The 21158-nt window shown below is 40.5% G+C and overlaps 2 protein-coding genes across 2 annotated transcripts in view; both read left to right on the top strand.

The window, feature by feature from the left end:
* LOC145906907 (protein NLRC5-like) overlaps nt 1-21158 on the top strand; it is a 50663-nt gene that overhangs the window by 5899 nt on the left and 23606 nt on the right. Inside the window, exon 3 of the mRNA XM_082994368.1 lies at nt 4216-4377. Within this exon, the coding sequence (XP_082850494.1) occupies nt 4216-4377 (162 nt within the window). The remainder of the gene's footprint in view (nt 1-4215; nt 4378-21158) is intronic.
* Nucleotides 1806-2531, top strand: LOC145906294 (uncharacterized). The gene has a single exon (XM_082993709.1). The coding sequence runs from the start codon at nt 1806-1808 to the stop codon at nt 2529-2531; it is 726 nt and encodes a 241-aa protein (XP_082849835.1).

Genomic DNA, 21158 nt, shown 5'->3' with positions numbered 1-21158 from the left:
TTGCTTCCTTCCAATTGATACGGTGGTCGGTGTCAAGCATGTGGGCACATAGGGCAGATTTATTGGGTTCCATATTACGTATGGCTGCCTTGTGTTCTTTAATACGGGACGTTAAATTGCGCTTAGTCTGGCCAATATATACAGTGTTACAGTCAAGACAAGGGATTAAGTAAACTACACCGGTCATTTGAAGCATGGGAATACGGTATTTAGGTTTGGGAAACATGTTTTCTAAAGTGCAAACCGGTTTCATGGCAACTTTTACGCCAGTGGCGTTGAGTATTCTTGATATCCGCTCAGAAATTCCTTGTACATATGGTATGGAAGTGAATGCTGTGTATGTTTGTGGGGGTTTGTTGTGTGTGTGGGGTGTGAGATTTAGGTTGGTGGGAAATTTGTTTAGTTTTAGGACGTTTCGAATGTGTTTGCGTTCAACCTTCCGAGTGTGTGGATCGGCAATATGTGTAATCCACTGTGAGTTTTTGATGTTTCGGATGGTGTGAGGTGTATTGTAAGTAGCGGTTAGTGTGTGTAGGCTTGTAAAAAATGGAGGTGGTAAGTTTCCCGTCCGGTTTTGCAGTGACGTTTACGTCCAAAAATGACAGTATGGTTGTGTTGTGTTTCCCGGGTACAAGACCAGACAGGCTTTTAAACTTGGGAGAAACTGCGGTTGGCAATTGCTAAAATGTCGCATTGCAAATTCTCACCAAAAAATCTCGCAACTTAAGAAGACTTCGGAGAATCTGAAGAAACACCTCCAGGAACATCTTTCCTCGAGTCTTTTTGAATCCTTGGTTTCGTATGGAAATTTTCGTCGACAAGCAGTACCCAGTTTATGTGAAGCAAAACATGAAACCAAAATGAAATCTTTGGATAATTCAAACAAAGACAGACAACAGGGTTCCGATCGAAAAGGAATTCGGATTAAAAACATTTCTTCCCGTTTCTCAACTAAAGCAGAAACAACAGTGTTAGAATAGGGACAAAATTTCGCCATCACTCCACGCAAATTACCCACCATTGATCTGATCAGTGCCTCTGAAGCAGCTCTTCAACGCCTGGGCACAGATAAACTATCGGAAGCCGATCATGCCCGTAGCAAAATTTCTAAGATTTTGAAAGAAGCCAAATTGCCACCTTCAAACTTTTCTGAAGAAGAATGGGAAGCAACTAAGAGTTTGAGGAAAGACACCAACATCATCATATCCAAGGCTGACAAAGGAAATTGCACTGTGGTCATGGACAGACAAGATTATGACAATAAAGTTGTTACCATGCTCTCGGACAACGAAACTTACAAGAAACTTGTCAAATCACCTTGTACTAGACTGGAGACGAAACTGAACAAATTTGTGTGGAAACTACGGACAGAAGACTGCATATCCCAACCGGAGTATCGAAGACTACATAGCAGCGACGGAGTGCTCCCAAAGGTCTACGGGTTACCCAAAATCCACAAGGAAGGTATTCCATTACGACCGATTGTTTCTTTTGTTAACTCGCCAACCTACCAGCTATCTAATTTCATCAGCCAAATTTTGTTTCCTTTAGTTAATAGTACTGACTTTACTGTAAAAAATTCGAGTGAGTTTGTTAAGATTATTTCTGAATATAAATTACTTCCCCATGAGTGTCAAGTATCGTTAGATGTCGTTAGCCTGTTGGACAAACTACAACAAGACACAACACTACATGAACGTACCAATCTTAAGTTAGCACACATCCAAGAGGCATTACAGTTGTGCTTAGACTCGACTGTTTTCACATATAAACACGACATTTACCAACAAATTTTTGGCACCCCCATGGGCTCTCCCATTTCACCGGTTCTAGCCAACATTATAATGGAACAACTTGAGCAAACCGCTCTTGCTTCCTTCAAAAAACCCCCGCGACTTTGGCTCCGCTATGTCGATGACACGTACGTCATCATAGCAAAAGACGAGGTCGCAGGGTTTCATAATCACATAAACAACATCGAACCTTCTATTAAGTTTACCCGGGAAACACAACACGACCACAGTCTGTCATTTTTGGACGTAAACGTCACTGCAAAACCAGACGGGAAACTTACCACCTCCATTTTTTACAAGCCTACACACACTAACCGCTACTTACAATACACCTCACACCATCCGAAACATCAAAAACTCACTGTGGCCAGAACCTTATATAACAGAACGATTACACATATTGCCGATCCACACACTAGGAGGGTTGAACGCAAACACATTCGGAACGTTCTAAAACTAAACAAATTTCCCACCAACCTAAATCTCACACCCCACACACACAACAAACCCCAACAAGCATACACAGCATTCACTTCCATACCATATGTACAAGGAGTTTCTGAGCGGATATCAAGAATACTCAACGCCACTGGCGTAAAAGTTGCCATGAAACCGGTTTGCACTTTAGAAAACATGTTTCCCAAACCTAAATACCGTATTCCCATGCTTCAAATGACCGGTGTAGTTTACTTAATCCCTTGTCTTGATTGTAACACAGTGTATATTGGCCAGATTTAAGCGCAATTTAACGTCCCATATCAAAGAACACAAGGCAGCCATACGCAATATGGAACCCAATAAATCTGCCCTATGTGCCCACATGCTTGACACCGACCACCGTATCAATTGGAAGGAAGCAAAAGTATTAAAACAAGAAACAATTTTGTCAAAACGGTTGGTTGTGGAAAATTATTTTTTAATTCGCTACCGAATGTTTTAAATCGGAACGATTGAAAAGTACTTTCGCCCGTGTTCAGCAATTTCGCCCGTAACAATTCGTGACTTTTGTTTCCCATGTATGGCCGTTTGACCCGTGATCGATGTTGTCCATTGATTTATGTCCCGCTGTGTTTTAGCTGTTATGCCTTTTTGTTCATTTTCGTCGCTCAATTTCTTTGCCCTGTGGGTTCGCTTCGCTACTGTGTATGTTTTATTCTCTGAAGAAGCCTAGTTGTTCGTACAGGCGAAACGTCAGAAAATACAATCTTTTTTAAACAAAAGGTGTATATTTGTTGTTCTCCACCAGAAGAGCGTCAGATTCATAATTCAAAACATGATATTTCGTAACAATCATTTACAAACGTCTGTATTACGTAACAACAGTTTCCAACCTGCGTAATTGAGTGCAATCTTTGAAATGTTGGCGCACCGATGTTTCGTCATTTGAAAATTGGAATAGAGAACTTTTTATTATCGTGCAATATTCCAGCAAGGTAGTTCTAAATTGGTTGAGCGTTGAATGTTTTATCATCAGGAATCGGTTTTCCTCCGTCATTCATTGTGATACAAACTTACCAATTATTCTGTTGGGTGTTCTTGACGAGTATCCAAACATGAACCTATAAGTTTTCAGCGTAATGAGATACTTATTTTTATCGGGAGAAAAAATATTTAATCTTTGTGTCAAAATTAAATCCAGCTAGGCTGCATTGCCTGGGCTGCCAAGCCTGAATACCTCACGATCGCGATACGTTAGCTGTGATCGCCAACCAAGGACCTGCGCAGTGGGGCGATCTTGCCTATCATGCCATTGCATGTAATATTACTGCGTTATCGGATACGGTGGTAGGGATCCCCTACGTATATGTGAAGGTTGCCTGGCAAGTTGTGCGCTTGCGCACCAGTGTACCTTGGCCACAATATACCCCGATAAACCACTGAATGGTACAGCGTTGTGCCTGGATAGCCCAGGGTCGTGAGTTCAAACCTCCCCGGGAGCATGATTTTTCAAATCTCGCTCCGACTTGTCAGGAAAATGTGGCTGATCCAGCTAGGATGCATTGCCTGGGCTGCCAAGCCTGAATACCTCATGATCGAGATACGTTGGCTGTGATCGCCAACCAAGGACCTGCGCAGTGGGGCGATCTTGCCCATCATGCCATTGCATGTATTATTACTGCGTTATCGGATACGGTGGTAGGGATCCCCTACGTATATGTGAAGGTTGCCTGGCAAGTTGTGCGCTTGCGCACCAGTGTACCTTGGCCACAATATACCCCGTGAAACCACTGAGCTCCTAGCTTAGTTGGTAGAGCGTTGGGCCTGGTTAGTCCAGGGTCGTGAGTTCAAACATCACCGGGAGCTTGATTTTTCAAATCTCGCTCCGACTTGTCAGGAAAATGTGGCTGATCCAGCTAGATTGCATTGCCTGGGCTGCCAAGCCTGAATACCATATGTCCAACTTGTATATTATTTCATTCAGTTGAAAGTGCTCAACCTCTCCAATAACAAGATAGAAGACCGGGGTGCGGTTTACGTGGCGGACTGCATCCAAAACATTGAACAGGTGTATCTGCATAAATGCGGTCTGACAGGTGTTGGTGCCCAACATCTGTACGAGAAGATTAAACTGTTAAAGAATCCGGTGAGTGATTTCATGTCTATTCAAAGGAAAAATATTTATTTGTATTGCAATGAATGTACGCAAATGTCAGCGTACTACAGGTGTTGTGCGTTAGGTTCATTTGTTTTATAAGAGGAGCCCAGTGACGCAAAACAATACAAACAATAAAGCAGGGGCACATTTTAGGTTGTTTGGGAAAATTAGATTCATTTTCAATTAAAACATTCTGTCACGATGCAGTATTTGTGCTCTACTAATTTGATTTGTCTGAAATGTACCAAGGAAACGAAGAAGAAGCTGCTGAGGAATCTCGCATCGTCGTATATAGGGGTTTCATCCAACCATGAGATACTTCGATGTTGCAGCTGGGCTCATGAAGTGAACGATGAGGAGATAACTTCATCCGTGTCCTCCTTACTCCCTGATGAGATCGACCTCAGAAACTCATCGCTGTTCCCGACCGACCTCGAGAATCTCACCTTCGTGATTCAAAGGAGAAGCAAACCGGTAACATGTTGTTCATGGATTTTTATACCAGTAAGATATTTATCCAGTTGTGAGACTTCAAAACCAAAATAAAAAATTTTCATGAGTAGCAAATCATACATTACTTGACTGTCAGGGATGTGGGAAAACATGCAAGCGTTTTCCAAGTAGTAGACATATACCACCATATGGGTCGCATGCTATTCATTTTTTGGTGGCGGAAATGTGAGGGTGTATTTGATTTCAGATTTTGGTTTCATTTGTAATAACATCGATTAAACCCAATTGTTGCAAGAAAGGTACTTCAACAAAAAAAATTGAATCAATTGGAATTTGCAAGGGTTTGGGTGTTCGTGTTTGTGACGTAATATACTTTGAATTGTTTTTGTCATACAAGTTTTTATAAATTTCTGCATGTTTTTGTCGTGAAGCAGGCTGCAATTTTTGAAAGGGGTCTAATGAAAAAGGAATGGAATTATTGAAGCACAGGACGAAAATAGTTAGGGAACCAAATCCAACTGGTTATGTTTTAGTTTCAGTGACAATACCCAGATAAACATCTATGTTTCCGGTCGAGTTGTTCCTTAATTTATACAGAATCTACCCCTTTAGTTGGAATTGTACTCAATCAGCGACACCAGTTTATTTGGAAATAAGTCAATGTTATCAGAAGTTTCAAATTGAAGTCAACTGATTGATTATCAAAATTGAAAAATCAATTTCGTCGGCACGAGCATTTTCAGTTTCTGCAAATACGAAATTGCAAGTCAACATAGAAAGCTATACGGGAAATGGAAAAATAAAGAAAAGAATGAAATAAAATAAATCAAAGTCAAAACGCCAAGATATTATTCCCCGAGTTCTGGGAATGATCATTTTTTGGACTTGCTTCAGGTTTATTCATTTGGCTTCACAAACATCCAGTCTGTTCACCATCGGTTGTTCCACAAATGTCACTGCAAATGATTTGTCAATGGGCCTGTGTTGACCTGACGAGGGGTGCGCGCTTAAATAATGGTGGCGCAGGGTCGTCTTTTCGGTACACCCCGTTTTGCCTATTGTCACGTTCCAAACTGACCTATATTGCGTCCATCGTTTTGAGAAGCTGTTTTTTGTCTGACCAACGTACTGCTCATGGCAGATTTGGCACGATGCAACATAAATGCCATAACTTGCACAGAGTAGATGTTGCGTCAGTTTGCATTCTTTACCTGTTTTCGTCGTTTTTGGTCGTTTCAATAACCATAGATGTATGGTTGCCACGATGTCCGCGTACTGTCTGTAAGCGTAACTCCCCGCGAGGTTGCTGCAGTCTGTTTGCAATGCCAGTTGCCGGTAATTGGTCAGAATATTTCCCAAAGACGGCGGTCGTTTGTGAACAATCCTTGCTTGGATTTTCAATTCTTTCTCTTTGTACATTTGTTTGAGCACTTAAGGAAAAGGAGTGCCCCAAACCATCATTGAGATTTTGTCCTTTATGGTGGCATCACGAAAGCGTTGTCCAAGTTCGCGCCTCTGCAATATTTTCATAAATGGCCTTCCTCGAGAAGCCTGATTTTGTACACTTGTCCTGAAGTTGATCCAGGCTTTGTAGGTAGTTGTCTTTGTCTTTCATTCAGGCGATGCAAACGACATGCTTTCACATAGAATAATGGACTTGTAAATGTGTCATAGTGATAAGATGTTCCATAAAGGAAACACCGCTCTTTTGATGTCTCTTTAACAAATTTTTGGTGAGAAACCCAAAGCTAGATTCGCAATCCGGGACGTTCTACACATTCAGAAACTCTACGGAAGTGTTACTATCTTTGATGCGGATTTGATGATACACAATCCGCATTCCTGCAGATGAAGATGCTTCCGGTCGTTAGTCGAAAATTGTCATGCATTTATTTGAAACGATTCCATGCACATACGATTACACCTGTCGTTTTCTTTGCCCAGAATTGTTTTTAAATCCAACTGACGCCTCGTATTTGATACATGATGTGAACGTATTGTTACATGGACATCAGGCAGTTAATCTCTGACAAAGCTTTGCTCGTAACTTCAATAATACGGGAATGTTTCAGATCAAACGACGATCATGTAACCCCCGTATTAGAGTGATTGCCTCGTTTTTAAAGGGAGTTTGTCGAAGTACTGATGAAAGCCATTTTACAGGTGTGTCTTTGAGGCGTAAACACATCGGCGTTAGTAATTGCAAGCGCCTCGTCAGTGCTTCACGTTGTTAAAGAGTTTGGTGAAAACTTCCTTTTACGCCCATATCGCGGTTGGCGGTTGCGGCTGGTGATGCATGACGGTCGCGTATTCACACCTGCAGTGCGGTTGGCGCCAACGCGACAAATCATTTCAACATCTAAAATACCAAGAACGTCTTTATGTCGTAAATACATATAATTTTATTAAGCTACAAAACAAGTTGTTATTAGCGATTAACGAATTAATCATGTACAGAGTGTTTTCTTAAAACAGATTTCGAGACAAGCTTAATAACTTCCACGAAGTCCTTATTATTGGGCGTTAAGCCGTATTTTTTTGCAATCGTATCATATGTAAGATACTTTCCGTTTGTGTTAAGTATGTCTATTTGAAATAAAATCCCCGCTTTAATACATGCATCCATGAACCCGGGTTTTGCGTGGTATTTTACTGGGGCATTGAACCATAATGGACGAAGCCTAGCGTTTCAAAATGGTTTTTGCAAGCTCCTACGGTGGCTCGCAGGGATCGTAAGGGTAAAATTCGCTTTAACCGTGAAGACTCAACTTTTGCATTTCCATTTAAAATTACCTCCAACCAATTTTCGTTGCAAAACGACTTTTCTATCACCTTCCAAGTTTCATTAACCTTGTCATCGTGGAGTTTTCTAAACCATTTTAAGTTTAGTGCAAGGAGGTAGTTTTCAATATCAATCACGCCGAGGCCGCCTTCGTCTACATCCAATCATATTGTTTCTCTTTTAACTCTTTCCCATTTCGACCCCAAAAGAAATTTAAATATTGGTCGCTTGATTTTTGAAATAAGCTGGTTGGTTAATATTATCGGTAATACATTGAATTTATACGTTAAAATTGGAATTACCAAAGATTTAATAATTATTGTCTTTCCGAGTAGTGTCAAGCCTCTTGACGACCAGAGAATTAATACCACTTGGATTTGTTTAAGAGTAGGATTAAAGTTCCTGTTTACCATAACATTGTTGTCATTTGTTTTGATTGGTATTTCTACCCCAAGATATTTTATTACATTCTCGGGCCATGACAAACCTTCATTTTCCATAGGTTTGAAACGTTCATTTCTTTTTGAACCTATGAAAAAGGCGACGGACTTATTCATGTTTAATTTGCACCCTGACAATTCTCCAAACTCCTCTATCACTTTAAATACCTTATCAAAGTCGTCCTCATCTCCCTTTAGAAAAACGATCGTATCATCTGCAAACATCGAGACTTTAAATTCGTGTTGGTTAATTTAAATGCCTTGAAAGTTGGCCTTTTTGAGTGCGCTCGCAAGACATTCTATGCATAAAACAAAAAGGGTAGGAGAAAGTGGATCTCCTTGCCTTACACCTCGTTTAATTGTGAACTCCGGCGACAAGTGGTTGTTGTTTACTATAATACCGGTCGGTTGCCTGTAAAGGCATTTGATCCAAAATTTTATTGCCAATCCAAATATTTTGAGCACCCCGTAGATGAAGTCCCAGCATATGGTATCAAATGCCATGTATATGTCCAAGGACAGTATCGCACCGGGGATATAACGAAAATCTGCGAAATCGATTACGTCGAACAAAAGGCGAATGTTCGGACCAATATATCTACCAGGTATAAAACCGTTTTGACTGGGAGAAATTAGTCGGTTCAAAACCGATTATAATCGCGTATTTATGACTTTGGAGGCAATTTTATAATCTATGTTCAGTGGTGTTATCGGCCACCCCCTGCGCTTGCGTGTTGGAGAGCGCTCCAGTTGCCGTTGTATATTTCCAAGCTGCCATAAACATGTTTTTCAAGTTACTCCAAAAGGTTAAATAAAATTCTGCAGGAAAACCATCTAATCCGGGAGATTTATTTTTTGCCATTTGCATAAGCGCCATGTAAAAATCTTTTTCCGTAATTTCTGCATCTAATTCAATGCCTTGTTCATTTGTTAATTTTGGTAGATCAAGGTTTGCTAATTTACGAGCGGTGGCATTACTATCCAGATTGTTTGCGTTTTGTTTGTACAGCTCTTCGTAAAAAATAACAAGATCAGACAAAATAAGCTTCTGGTCTGTTATGGATCCCGTTTCCCGACCTTAATTTATCGATGGTTTTCTTTTGGTTGTGCCGTTTCCCTAAGTTTAAAAAGTATTTAGTATTTTTTTCCCCATCTTCGGCCCAACGTGCTCTGCTTCTGACGATTGCGCTTTTAGTTTGGCGCACAAGAAATTCGTTTAATTTGTCCTTAAGTTGCGCTAACTCGGTTAGTAAACGTTCGTCTTCACCTTTTTAGCTAAAGTATCTTGCACTTTTTTATACGGTTTCCGAATTCATGCAGGGTTGCCAATCTGTTTCTTTTAGCGTTTGAAGCCTAACGAATTGTTTCCCCCCTAATCACGGCTTTTAGTGTGTCCCACCTTGTATGTGGATTTGTATCATTTGGGGGATTTTCGCGTTCGAAGTTGGTGACTACTTTAACTATTTTCTCTCTATAGTTGGTATCATCAAGCAGGGATACATTAAACTTCCAGTATCCTCTTCCGCGGGACGGAGGGTTGGTATTAAGTTGTAACGTTATCATACAATGATCTGACATTATTTCCGGGTCGATATCGGCATTTGTAACATTTGAAGTGAGTTGTTTATCTAACAAAAAGAAATCAATACGTGAGGCGGCGTATGGATTTTTCTGAAATCTCGAGTATTTCTGCAGATTTGGATTTTTTTGTCGAAATATATCTTGCAAGTTTCCTAGAGTTGAAAATTGCTCTAACTTTTTCTTCGCATTCCGGTTAGCATGTTTATCGGTACCCGATTTGTCGAGATTGTCGTTCAATACTAAGTTAAATCTCCGCCTATAATTACATGGGCATTTGAGAAATTGTTTAGTGATGAAAACAAGTTATCTATAAATTCCGGTTCGTCCCTGTTTGGTCCGTAGACATTGACAAGGACCAGTTCAATAGCATTAATTGACATTTCAACCATTATGTATCGGCCATCTTGGTCTACTCGAACGTTATTTGTATGTTGCGAAGTTGACTTGTCTATTAGAATTGCAACGCCTCTACTGTTAGATGTGGCATGTGCCCAAAACGCTTTACCTCCCCATTCCATTTCCCACAACTTGACTTTGTTAACACTGCTATGCGTTTCCTGCAAGAAGGCAATGTTACATTTTTTACTTCGACAATATTGAAATATCGATTTACGTTTCATTGTGTTGTTTAAACCGCCAACATTTTACGAAAAGATGTTGAGAGCCATAACTTGTGTTAAAAAAAATTCTCCGTTGATATTCCTATGTTCGATTTACTCCGAGTTCCATGTCCCATTCGTATTCAATGCCACAATCGCAACGGTAAGGACGACTGGGGCTAATTTGGCGTGCCGATATCTTTTTACACGTACAACTAATTATTCTGCATTTACAGATGCTATTTTTACATGCAATCCCCAACGGGGACTTAGGCACAACATTTACGGTTTCACAAGCACACTTAAGAGAGTACCTTTGGCACTGCACGCATTCGAACATGTCTCCATCAAGACGATACTCTGGTTGAAAGTCTCTTCAGCAGGGCATAAGTCTCATTGTGTTCTTGCAGGCTGGGCACCCACATACTTCCATTTCCTTTTCGGCCAGGAATACTTCACTGGTGCAGCATTCCAATCCTACAGCATATTATGAACCACATGACCAGCATGTGAAGGTGGTTGCATTGTCAGGTAATGCTGCTTCTTTTTTGCATTTTTTGCAAGTAACCGTGTTTGTTTGTTCACACAAGCTAATTGATTTGCTTTTTGGCTCCTCCGGGATACCTAGACTTCTCTTTTTGCTATTATCTTTAAGAGGGGTACTTGCTTGCAGTTCTCTTTCTTGTTGCTTGAAGTTACCTCCTGTGGAGTTCTCTGGAGCCTTGTCGTCAGTTGATGCGTGTTTTGCAGCCCTCTTATCAGTTGGGTCTCTGTTATCAGACTTTTTGGTTGTTGCGGCGTTTCGGTGTGGTGTTTGGTTATTTTGTATTTGCGCACTTAAATCTGGGAAATCCTGTTTTCTAGCTGGACAGTTTGCTTGTTTGTGTCCTTTTCCTCCACAATACTTGCAGGTAAAAATTTGCCCATGATAGGTAACATAAAATTCGAAATTGTCAATTCTAATGTAGCTTGGTAACGGGTTTTCTTCTATTTCGTTTAAATTCATTTGGACCACTCTCATTCCGGTCAAGAGCCCTTCCTTATCTTTTCGATGGGTAATTCTTTGGATCTTTCCATATGTCTTTGTTGGTTCGTCGACTAGGTATTCGTTAGGAAATGGAATAGGCACCCATCCGATCGCAACATTAATTTTGTTGCTTTCAAACAGTCGGATACTTAATATCTTCGTTATCAGCCAGTATGCCATAAAGCTGAATAACATTTTCAATGCTTGTTCATGTAATGTCGAGGTTGTTTCCACGCATGTCAGCTATACCAACAAATTTTTTAACCGAGTAGTTCACGCTGCTCAGGAAAGAAAGTAACTCATATCTTTTTTGGAATTTCTCAGAACGCATAGATAAACAGTTTGGCCTTTAAAAACTTGCCGCTTTCTTATTTACTGCCTGCGCATAACTTGTCTTGTCTGTCATTTTCGCTCCTGCTCGCACGAGCGTCAGACCTAGAATGGCATGACGTGTGAATGCCTTGCCGCTTGCCGTGTTTAGAAAACCGCGCCACCTGCCGCTAACCGTGACTGGTGTGTATCCAGTTGGGAATTTTATTTCAATAGTGAGCTGTGTCATATTTTGAAATGATTGTAATGATTATCGTATTACGCAAGGAAATTTGTACCTAAAAATGTTGTCAACGTTATCAAGATTTCTCAAAAGATCATGGTTGAATCTAGGACCAACTTTGTTGCATAATTTAACGCAATAGCACGGCGCTAAACGAGGTCACAGTCTTTGAGCATCATATGCGCTGAGTACTTTTTAACAGAAAAAAACATCAATTGTGAATTATAGGGAAAAAAAGAAAAGCAACAATTGTTATTGGCGTGAAATCGGCATCGAACATAAATTACTTGGGTAAAAGTCAAGCACGGTCACATTCCATTATAAACATTTAGTTCGATTTTACGATCGATTTTCGATTCAATTGTTCTTGGCGATTGTAAAGCGAACACAAAGTCTGTTATGTTGTCTATATGCATATTTACAAGTATATATGGTGATTAAATTGAGGTGTGTTAAACCGAAAAAGAACGACAGAGATGTTAAAAAGAGTTTTAAATCGTTTGCACAACCACTTGACATTTGTTCGGTCGTCGACCAATGTCATTAGGTTTTATCTTGTAACTCAAACAGAGTTTGTTGAAGTAGCTTGCTGTAGTTATTGAAGTAACTTACTGTAGTTATTTTCACATACGCCATGTCAGTACAAATCTGTTTAACAATTGGCGCACAGATCTTCCATTCAGCAAATTGAAAGGAGGAAACCCCCGTCTGTCCCAGTTTCTGTCCATCCCAGTTTCTATTCCAAATCGAATTATTGAAATTGGGATAAGAAATATTCGCGCTTGATTAAAAATAATTATTACTTGTTTGATTCGTGTTTTTAACGTATTGTTTTTTGATATCACTTATCTGTGTTGTTATTCACACTTTGTTTAACATTGAGATTATTTCATTCAGATGAAGATGCTCAACCTCTTCGACAACAATATAGAAGACCTTGGTGCGGTTTACGCGGCCGACTGCATCCGAAACATTGAACAAGTGTATTTGGGTAGATGCGGCCTGACATGGATTGGTGCCAAACATCTATCGGAGAAGATTAAACTGTTGAAGAAACCGGTGAGTGATTTCATGTCTTAGTCGGAATTCGTCCAACACACACGAACTTTTGTGAGTTTCGCGAGCAAAAATCCAACGCACGAAAAGAAAGAAAGTTAAATGCTTAGCAATGCTTAACCATTGTATTCGCACTATATAACCCAACTATAATTTAGTGACATTCTGAGGATCGTGCCATTTTGAGGCCTATGCTTTGCACCAAACTCGCTACATGCTGCTAACCCGTAGACTTCTAATGCGCGATCAGTCACACCAATATCAACCACGTCGCAGTTGCCACAGTGTGTTTAGTACACCACACCTCACACATCGAGCATATCTCCTGTGCAGTCCGAAGAACGTAGTATAACAGGCGGGTGTTCAAACACTTCGATGTGAAAATCTGAAAGAGGACGCATCAAGGTGTCAGATAGTTCTCCAAAATATGGCAACACAATCACACCTATAGGAGTCGTCCCGTCACATCTAGGCGGTGAAGCCTGGTTACGCCGCATATAGGAAGGATAATAACCGTTTCGCCCTCTTTACGTCACCCACCTCCTGCTCCACTGCCTCTTTCCCCAAAGTCAGTCACCACTCTTGTTTTCATTGTACGTACTACACCGGAACTCGAACTTTGATATAACTTTGTGTCCAACTCCAGCTTGCTTCTAGTTTTGTTTAACCTGCAGTAACTAATCAGCGCTAAAAGCCACACGAAAATTATCGGCTCTCTTTGTATTAAAAGACTCGTAAATAGCAGTAAAATTACGTAAGGAGAAATATTTTTATAAAGTAAAGGTAAGTGTTGGCATCATCAAATGGAATAAATGATAATCCATAACCACATGTGCGCAAAATAACAGAAAAAATTAACAAAGAAAAATCAGTGATTTAATTAAGGTGTGTTAAATCAAATAAATCGACAGAGATGTTTAGAAACAGAGAAGAATCGTTTGCACAAAAATTTATAACATTTGTTCGGTCGTCGGGTTTCGGTCCAACTTAATTCCCAGTAACTCCTCATCGTCACGCCTCGTTGGTATCACTGTCGACAACCATAACACTTACCAGGGAACTACCGGTCGTCTCTTCGTCCAAAGTTATATCGCAGGTTTCACGCGAACTCATCCAACATGTTCACATGATACGTCCGCTCATTCCCATTGAAATCCCGAGCAAAGTCATTAAGTTTTATCGCAGGTTTCATGCGAACTCATCCAACATGTTCACATGATACGTCCGCTCATTCCAATTGAAATCCCGAGCAAAGTCATTAAGTTTTATCGCAGGTTTCATGCGAACTCATCCAACATGTTCACAAGATACGTCCGCTCATTCCCATTGACATCCCGAGCAAATTTATTAAAATTTATCGCAGGTTTCACGCGAACTCATCCAACATGTTCACATGATACGTCCGCTTATTCCAATTGAAATCCCGAGCAAAGTCATTAAGTTTTATCGCAGGTTTCATGCGAACTCATCCATCATGTTCACATGATACGTCCGCTCATTCCAATTGAAATCCCGAGCAAAGTCATTAAGTTTTATCGCAGGTTTCATGCGAACTCATCCAACATGTTCACATGATACGTCCGCTCATTCCAATTGAAATCCCGAGCAAAGTCATTAAGTTTTATCGCAGGTTTCATGCGAACTCATCCAACATGTTCACATGATAAGTCCGCTCATTCCAATTGAAATCCCGAGCAAAGTCATTAAGTTTTATCGCAGGTTTCATGCGAACTCATCCAACATGTTCACATGATACGTCCGCTTATTCCCATTGACATCCCGAGCAAATTCATAAAGTTTTATCGCAGGTTTCATGCGAACTCATCCATCATGTTCACATGATACGTCCGCTCATTCCAATTGATATCCCGAGCAAAGTCATTAAATTTTATCGCAAGTTGTACGCGAACTCATCCAACATGTTCACATGATACGTCCGCTCATTCCCATTGACATCCCGAGCAAAGTCATTAAGTTTTTTCGCAGGTTTCACGCGAACTCATCCAACATGTTCACATGATACGTCCGCTCATTCCCATTGACATCCCGAGCAAAGTCATTAAGTTTTATCGCAAGTTGTACGCGAACTCATCCAACATGTTCACATGATACGTCCGCTCATTCCCATTGACATCCCGAGCAAAGTCATTAAGTTTTATCGCAAGTTGTACGCGAACTCATCCAACATGTTCGCATGATACGTCCGCTCATTCCCATTGACATCCCGAGCAAAGTCATTACGTTTTATCGCAAGTTGTACGCAAACTCATCCAACATGTTCGCATGATACGTCCGCTCATTCCCATTGACATCCCGAGCAAAGTCATTAAGTTTTATCGCAAGTTGTACGCGAACTCATCCAACATGTTCACATGATACGTCCGCTCATTCCCATTGACATCCCGAGCAAAGTCATTAAGTTTTATCGCAAGTTGTACGCGAACTCATCCAACATGTTCACATGATACGTCCGCTCATTCCCATTGACATCCCGAGCAAAGTCATTAAGTTTTATCGCAGGTTTCATGCGAACTCATCCAACATGTTCACATGATACGTCCGCTCATTCCCATTGACATCCCGAGCAAAGTCATTAAGTTTTATCGCAGGTTTTACGCGAACTCATCCAACATGTTCACATGATACGTCCGCTCATTCCCATTGACATCCCGAGCAAAGTCATTACGTTTTATCGCAGGTTTCACGCGAACTCATCCAACATGTTCATATGATACGTCCGCTCATTCCCATTGACATCCCGAGCAAGTCATTACGTTTTATCGCAGGTTTCATGCGAACTCATCCAACATGTTCACATGATACGTCCGCTCATTCCCATTGACATCCCGAGCAAAGTCATTAAGTTTTATCGCAGGTTTTACGCGAACTCATCCAACATGTTCACATGATACGTCCGCTCATTCCCATTGACATCCCGAGTAAAGTCATTAAGTTTTATCGCAGGTTTTACGCGAACTGATCCAACATGTTCACATGATACGTCCGCTCATTTCCATTGACATCCCGAGCAAAGTCATTACGTTTTATCGCAAGTTGTACGCGAACTCATCCAACATGTTCATATGATACGTCCGCTCATTCCCATTGACATCCCGAGCAAGTCATTACGTTTTATCGTGTATCACAAACCGAGTCTTGTTGAAGTAGCTTACTATAGTTAGTGACGTTGGTATTTTCACATACGACATATTCAGTACTAATTTGTTCAACTGTTGGCGGACAGATCTTCCACACAGCAAATTGAAAGGAGGAAACCCTGTCGATTCTTGGGAAATTAAAGCGGAATACCTTTGGTTCCATTCGTTAACCTAATCACAATTGACCAATCGCCCTGGTTACGCCGCATATAGGAAGGATAATAACCGTTTCCCCCTCTTTACGTCACCCACCTCCTGCTCCACTGCCTCTTTCCCCAAAGTCAGTCACCACTCTTGTTTTCATTGTTAATGACATTTATTGTTTTTTTTTCATTTTATGGAGCAACAGGATTACCTCCACATTTGGTCGGGTTTTTAGATGATGCTTGATGATGTGGATCAACTTCTTCCGTGCTTTATTTTTGCAATTGTTGCAACAAATGTGAGATAAAAAAACATGGGGCGACGAACTTCGAAAGCAAACTATGCTCACATGTATTCATGATTTTAATGTTTAAGTTGACTGGGCGGATTTTCTATTGATCGCCATTTTTTGTCGGCCACTTGTTTCCTTTTCGCGACTTTCGGACCAAATACTCATGTAACGACATATACCAGGGATGGTTAACATGTCAGCGAATACGTTCCACAAGAAACAATCAATTTGTGTCGAGCTTCGCAAAATAGACCAGTTAAACGATTGGCTGAACAATCGTGATCGAAATGTTAGCCGCCCGTAATGTGCAAGAAATATTTGTTTCATGATGATGTCCAGATCCAGGTTTCGCGTCGCAAAGACATTTTGTAATTACCTACCGCATTACTCTGGGCAAATTTTATGACGTTTTCTATTTGGACAGAACTAATCGCCATTGTGCGAGACTTGGCAAAAATAACTTTTTGACCTTTATGTGAACTTGTGCAGGGGGGTTCCACATTCTCACAGAAATCGAGGTCAGAGTTCAGCATCGCTAGAACTTTATGCAAACAGATGCGAAAAATAACGTCAAACGCACTGTAATTTTAAATGACATGTTTCTATTCGTGACAAATGAAACTTGTAACAAGTAGTAAATAATACATAGGTATTACATGAATCAAGATGAACAAGTACCGTTGGTAGCAGAAACTTGCATCGCCGGATATAGGACAAATACCAGCAATTCGCAACCTCTCCGACAGGTGTATTTGTTCGTCCCTAACATTGGCGGTGGAACCGGTAACTGTATCACATTGTAAAGGACTTACAATCGCACCAGTGACCAACTCGTATTTTTAACAACACGGGTGATCCATTCCACCGTATTTGGAATACTGCACACTCGTGCTTTAGCGCATACTTCGATAAAAACTTTTAATTCAACCACAAGACAAACGTCTACTTGACCGGTAATTGGGGATGGTCTGCTGGTGATTGGCAATCCGTAACAGTATTCGATTGTTATGATGTTCGACATCACATGGAATTCGACACCCTTAACGCCTCGTGGTCTAGTGTCCACTTGCGCCATTTCATTTTCCTCTAAATGAAGATTTTACCATTCTCCTACGACTCAGACAGTGTCTGGTTGGACGCACAATAATTCCCTGTCCAGCATCAGGTGCACAAACGTGGAAGGGTTCGCGGGACAACTGTCTCGGTTGCGTAGATATGCGCGTTTCAGTTCATTGATTTCGACCTGCATCGCCCGACAGTGGCTGTTGGTTCTTCTTCCGATTCGTTTCCTTCTCAATACTTTCTGAATTATTTTGTTCATCTTTTATTCAAGGTTCGTATGATTGCAACGAAACCTCCAAGGCGGCTGGGCTAGGCGAGTCCAAGGCAGCTTAGAGCGCTTCAACAAAACATGATATTTCGTAACAATCATTTACAAACGTCTGTATTACGTAACAATAGTTTCCAAAATGCGTAATTGAGTGCAATCTTTTAAATGTCGGCGCACAGATGTTTCGTCATTAGAAAATTGGAACAGAGAACTTTTTATTACCGTACAATATTCCATCAAGCTAGTTCTAAATTGGGTGGTCGTTAAATGTTTTATCATCAGGAATCGGTTTTCCTTCGTCATTCATTCTGATACAAACTTACCAATTACTCCGTCGGGTGTTCCTCACGAGTATCCAAACATTAACCTCTAAGTTTTCAGCGAAATGAGATATTTATTTTTGTCGGGAGAAAAATATTTATGTCAAAATTAAATAGTTACTTCTATTTTGTTTCGTGTTGTCAAACTATGGTTTTAATACCGCTCATTTATTTACCTTGTGTTAATGTTATTCACACCATGTATAACTTGGATATTATTTCATTCAGTTGAAACTGCTCGATCTATCCTACAACAATATAGAAGACCGTGGGGCGGTTTACGTGGCGGACTGCATCCAAAACATTGAACAAGTGGATCTGGAAAAATGCGCCCTGACAGGCGGTGCCAAACATCTATTCGAGAAGATTAAACTGTTGAAGGAACCGGTAAGTGATTTCATGTCTGTCCAAACGAACAATATTTATGTTTGTATTGTAATGAATGCATCCAACGTGTACGAAAATGTCAGCGTACCAGAGGTGTTGCGCGCTAGATTCATTTGTTTTATAAGAGGAGTCGAGTGACGCAAAATAATATAAACAATAAATCAGGGGCACATTTTAGTTAATTTTGGCAAATTATGTAGATTTTCAATTAAAACATTCTGTGACGATGCAGAATTTGTGCTCTCATAATATGATTTGTCTGAAATGTACCAAGGAAGCTAAGAAGAAGCTGCTGAGGAATCTCGCATCGTCGTATATGGTTTCAGATTTTGGTTTCATTTATAATAACATCGATTAAACCCAATTGTTGCAAGAAAGGTACTTGAACAAAAAAAATTGAATCAATTGGAATTTGCAAGGGTTTGGTTGTTCGTGTTTGTGGCATATTATACTTTGAATTGTTTTTGTCATACAAGTGTTCATAAATTTCTGCATGTTTTTGTAGGAATAATGAAGCAGGCTGCAATTTTTGAAATGGGGTCTAATGAAAATGAGTGGAATTATTGAAGCACAGGACTAAAATAGTCAGGAAACCCAATCCAACTGGTTATGTTTTAGTTTCAGTGACAATACCCAGATAATTATCTATGTTTCCGGTCGAGACTGGTTCCTTAATTTCTCCAGAATCTACCACTTTAGTTGACATTGTACTCTATGAGCGACACCAGTTTATTTTGATAATAAGTTATCAGAAGTTTCAAATCGAAGAAAACTGATTGATTATCAAAATTGAAAAATCGATTTCCCCTGCACGGGAATCCTCAGTTTCTGCAAATACGAAATTGCAAGTAAACACAGCAAGCTATACGGGAATTCAAAAAATAAACAAAAGAATGAAATAAAATAAATCAAAGCAAAAAGCAAAAATTCCCGTACTGCTGTCTTCCTTATGCACTACACTGCAATGGAAGCACTAACGTACGACGCAAACACAACACAGAACCAGATAAGAGGAATGATAAAATCCAATGAACAGAATTACGTTGCAACCGAAGAACACAGCAATAAAACGCCAAGATATTATTCCCCGAGTTCTGGGAATAATCATTTTTTGGACTTGCTTCAGGTTTATTCATTTGGCTTCACAAACATCCAGTCTGTTTACCATCGGTTGTTCCACAAATGTCACTGCAAAAGAGTTGTCAATGGGCCTTTGTCGACCTGACGAGGCGTGCGCGCTTAAATAATGGTGGCGCAGGGTCGTCTTTTCAGTACACCCCGTTTTGCCTATTGTCGCGTTTCAAACAGACCTATATTGCGTCCATCGTTTTGAGAAGCTATTTTTTGTCTGACCAACGTACTGCTCATGGCAGATTTGGCACGTTGCAACGTAAATGCCATAACTTGAACAGAGTAGATGTTGCGTTAGTTTGTATTTTTTACCTGTTTTCGTCGTTAAATTGGTGGTTTCAATCACCATAGATGTATGGTTGCCACGATGTCCGCGTACTGTCTGTAAGCGTAACTCCCCGCGGAGTTGCTGCAGTCTGTTTGCAATGCCAGTTGCCGGTAATTGGTCAGAATATTTCCCAAAGACGGCGGTCGTTTGTGAACAATCCTTGCTTGGATTTTCAATTCTTTCTCTTTGTACATTAGCTTGAGCACTTAAGGAAAGGGGGTGTCGAAAACAATCATTGAGATTTTGTCCTTTATGGTGGCATCACGAAAGCGTTGTCCAAGTTCGCGCCTCTGCAATATTTTCATAACTGGCCTTCCTCGAGAAGCCTGATTTTGTACACTTGTCCTGAAGTTGATCCAAGCTTTGTAGGTGGTTGTCTTTGTCTTTCATTCAGGCGATGCAAACGACATGCTTTCACATAGAGTAATGGACTTGTAAATGTGTCATAGTGATAAGATGTTCCATGAAGGAAACACCGCTCTTTTGCTGTCTCTTTAACAAATTTTTGGTGAGAAACCCAAAGCTAGATTCGCAATCCGGGACGTTCTACACATTCAGAAACTCTACGGAAGTGTTACTATCTTTGATGCGGATTTGATGATACACAATCCGCATTCCTGCAGATGAAGATGCTTCCGGTCGTTTGTCGAAAATTGTCATGCATTTATTTGAAACGATTCCATGCACATACGATTACACCTGTCGTTTTCTTTGCCCAGAATTGTTTTTAAATCCAACTGACGCCTCGTATTTGATACATGATGTGAAAGTATTGTTACATGGACATCAGGCAGTTAATCTCTGACAAAGCTTTGCTCGTAACTTAAATAATACGGGAATGCTTCAGATCAAACGACGATCATGTAACCCCCGTATTAGAGTGATGCACATTAGCTCGTTTTTAAAGGGAGTTTGTCGAAGTACTGATGAAAGCCATATTACAGGTGTGTCTTTGAGGCGTAAACACATCGGCGTTAGTAATTGCACGCGCCTCGTCAGTGCTTCGCGTTGTTAAAGAGTTTGGTGAAAACTTCCTTTTACGCCCATATCGCGGTTGGCGGTTGCGGCTGGTGATGCATGACGGTCGCGTATTCACACCTGCAGTGCGGTTGGCGCCAACGCTGCAAATCAATTCAACATCTAAAATACCATGAACGTCTTTATGTCGTAAATACGTTGGTAGGAAAC

This window comes from Ascidia mentula, chromosome 6 (assembly GCF_947561715.1).
Source record: "Ascidia mentula chromosome 6, kaAscMent1.1, whole genome shotgun sequence".
Taxonomy (NCBI): Eukaryota; Metazoa; Chordata; class Ascidiacea; order Phlebobranchia; family Ascidiidae; genus Ascidia; species Ascidia mentula.
Note: the sequence above shows the minus strand (reverse complement) of the source record. Positions and strands in the feature narration are given on the sequence as shown.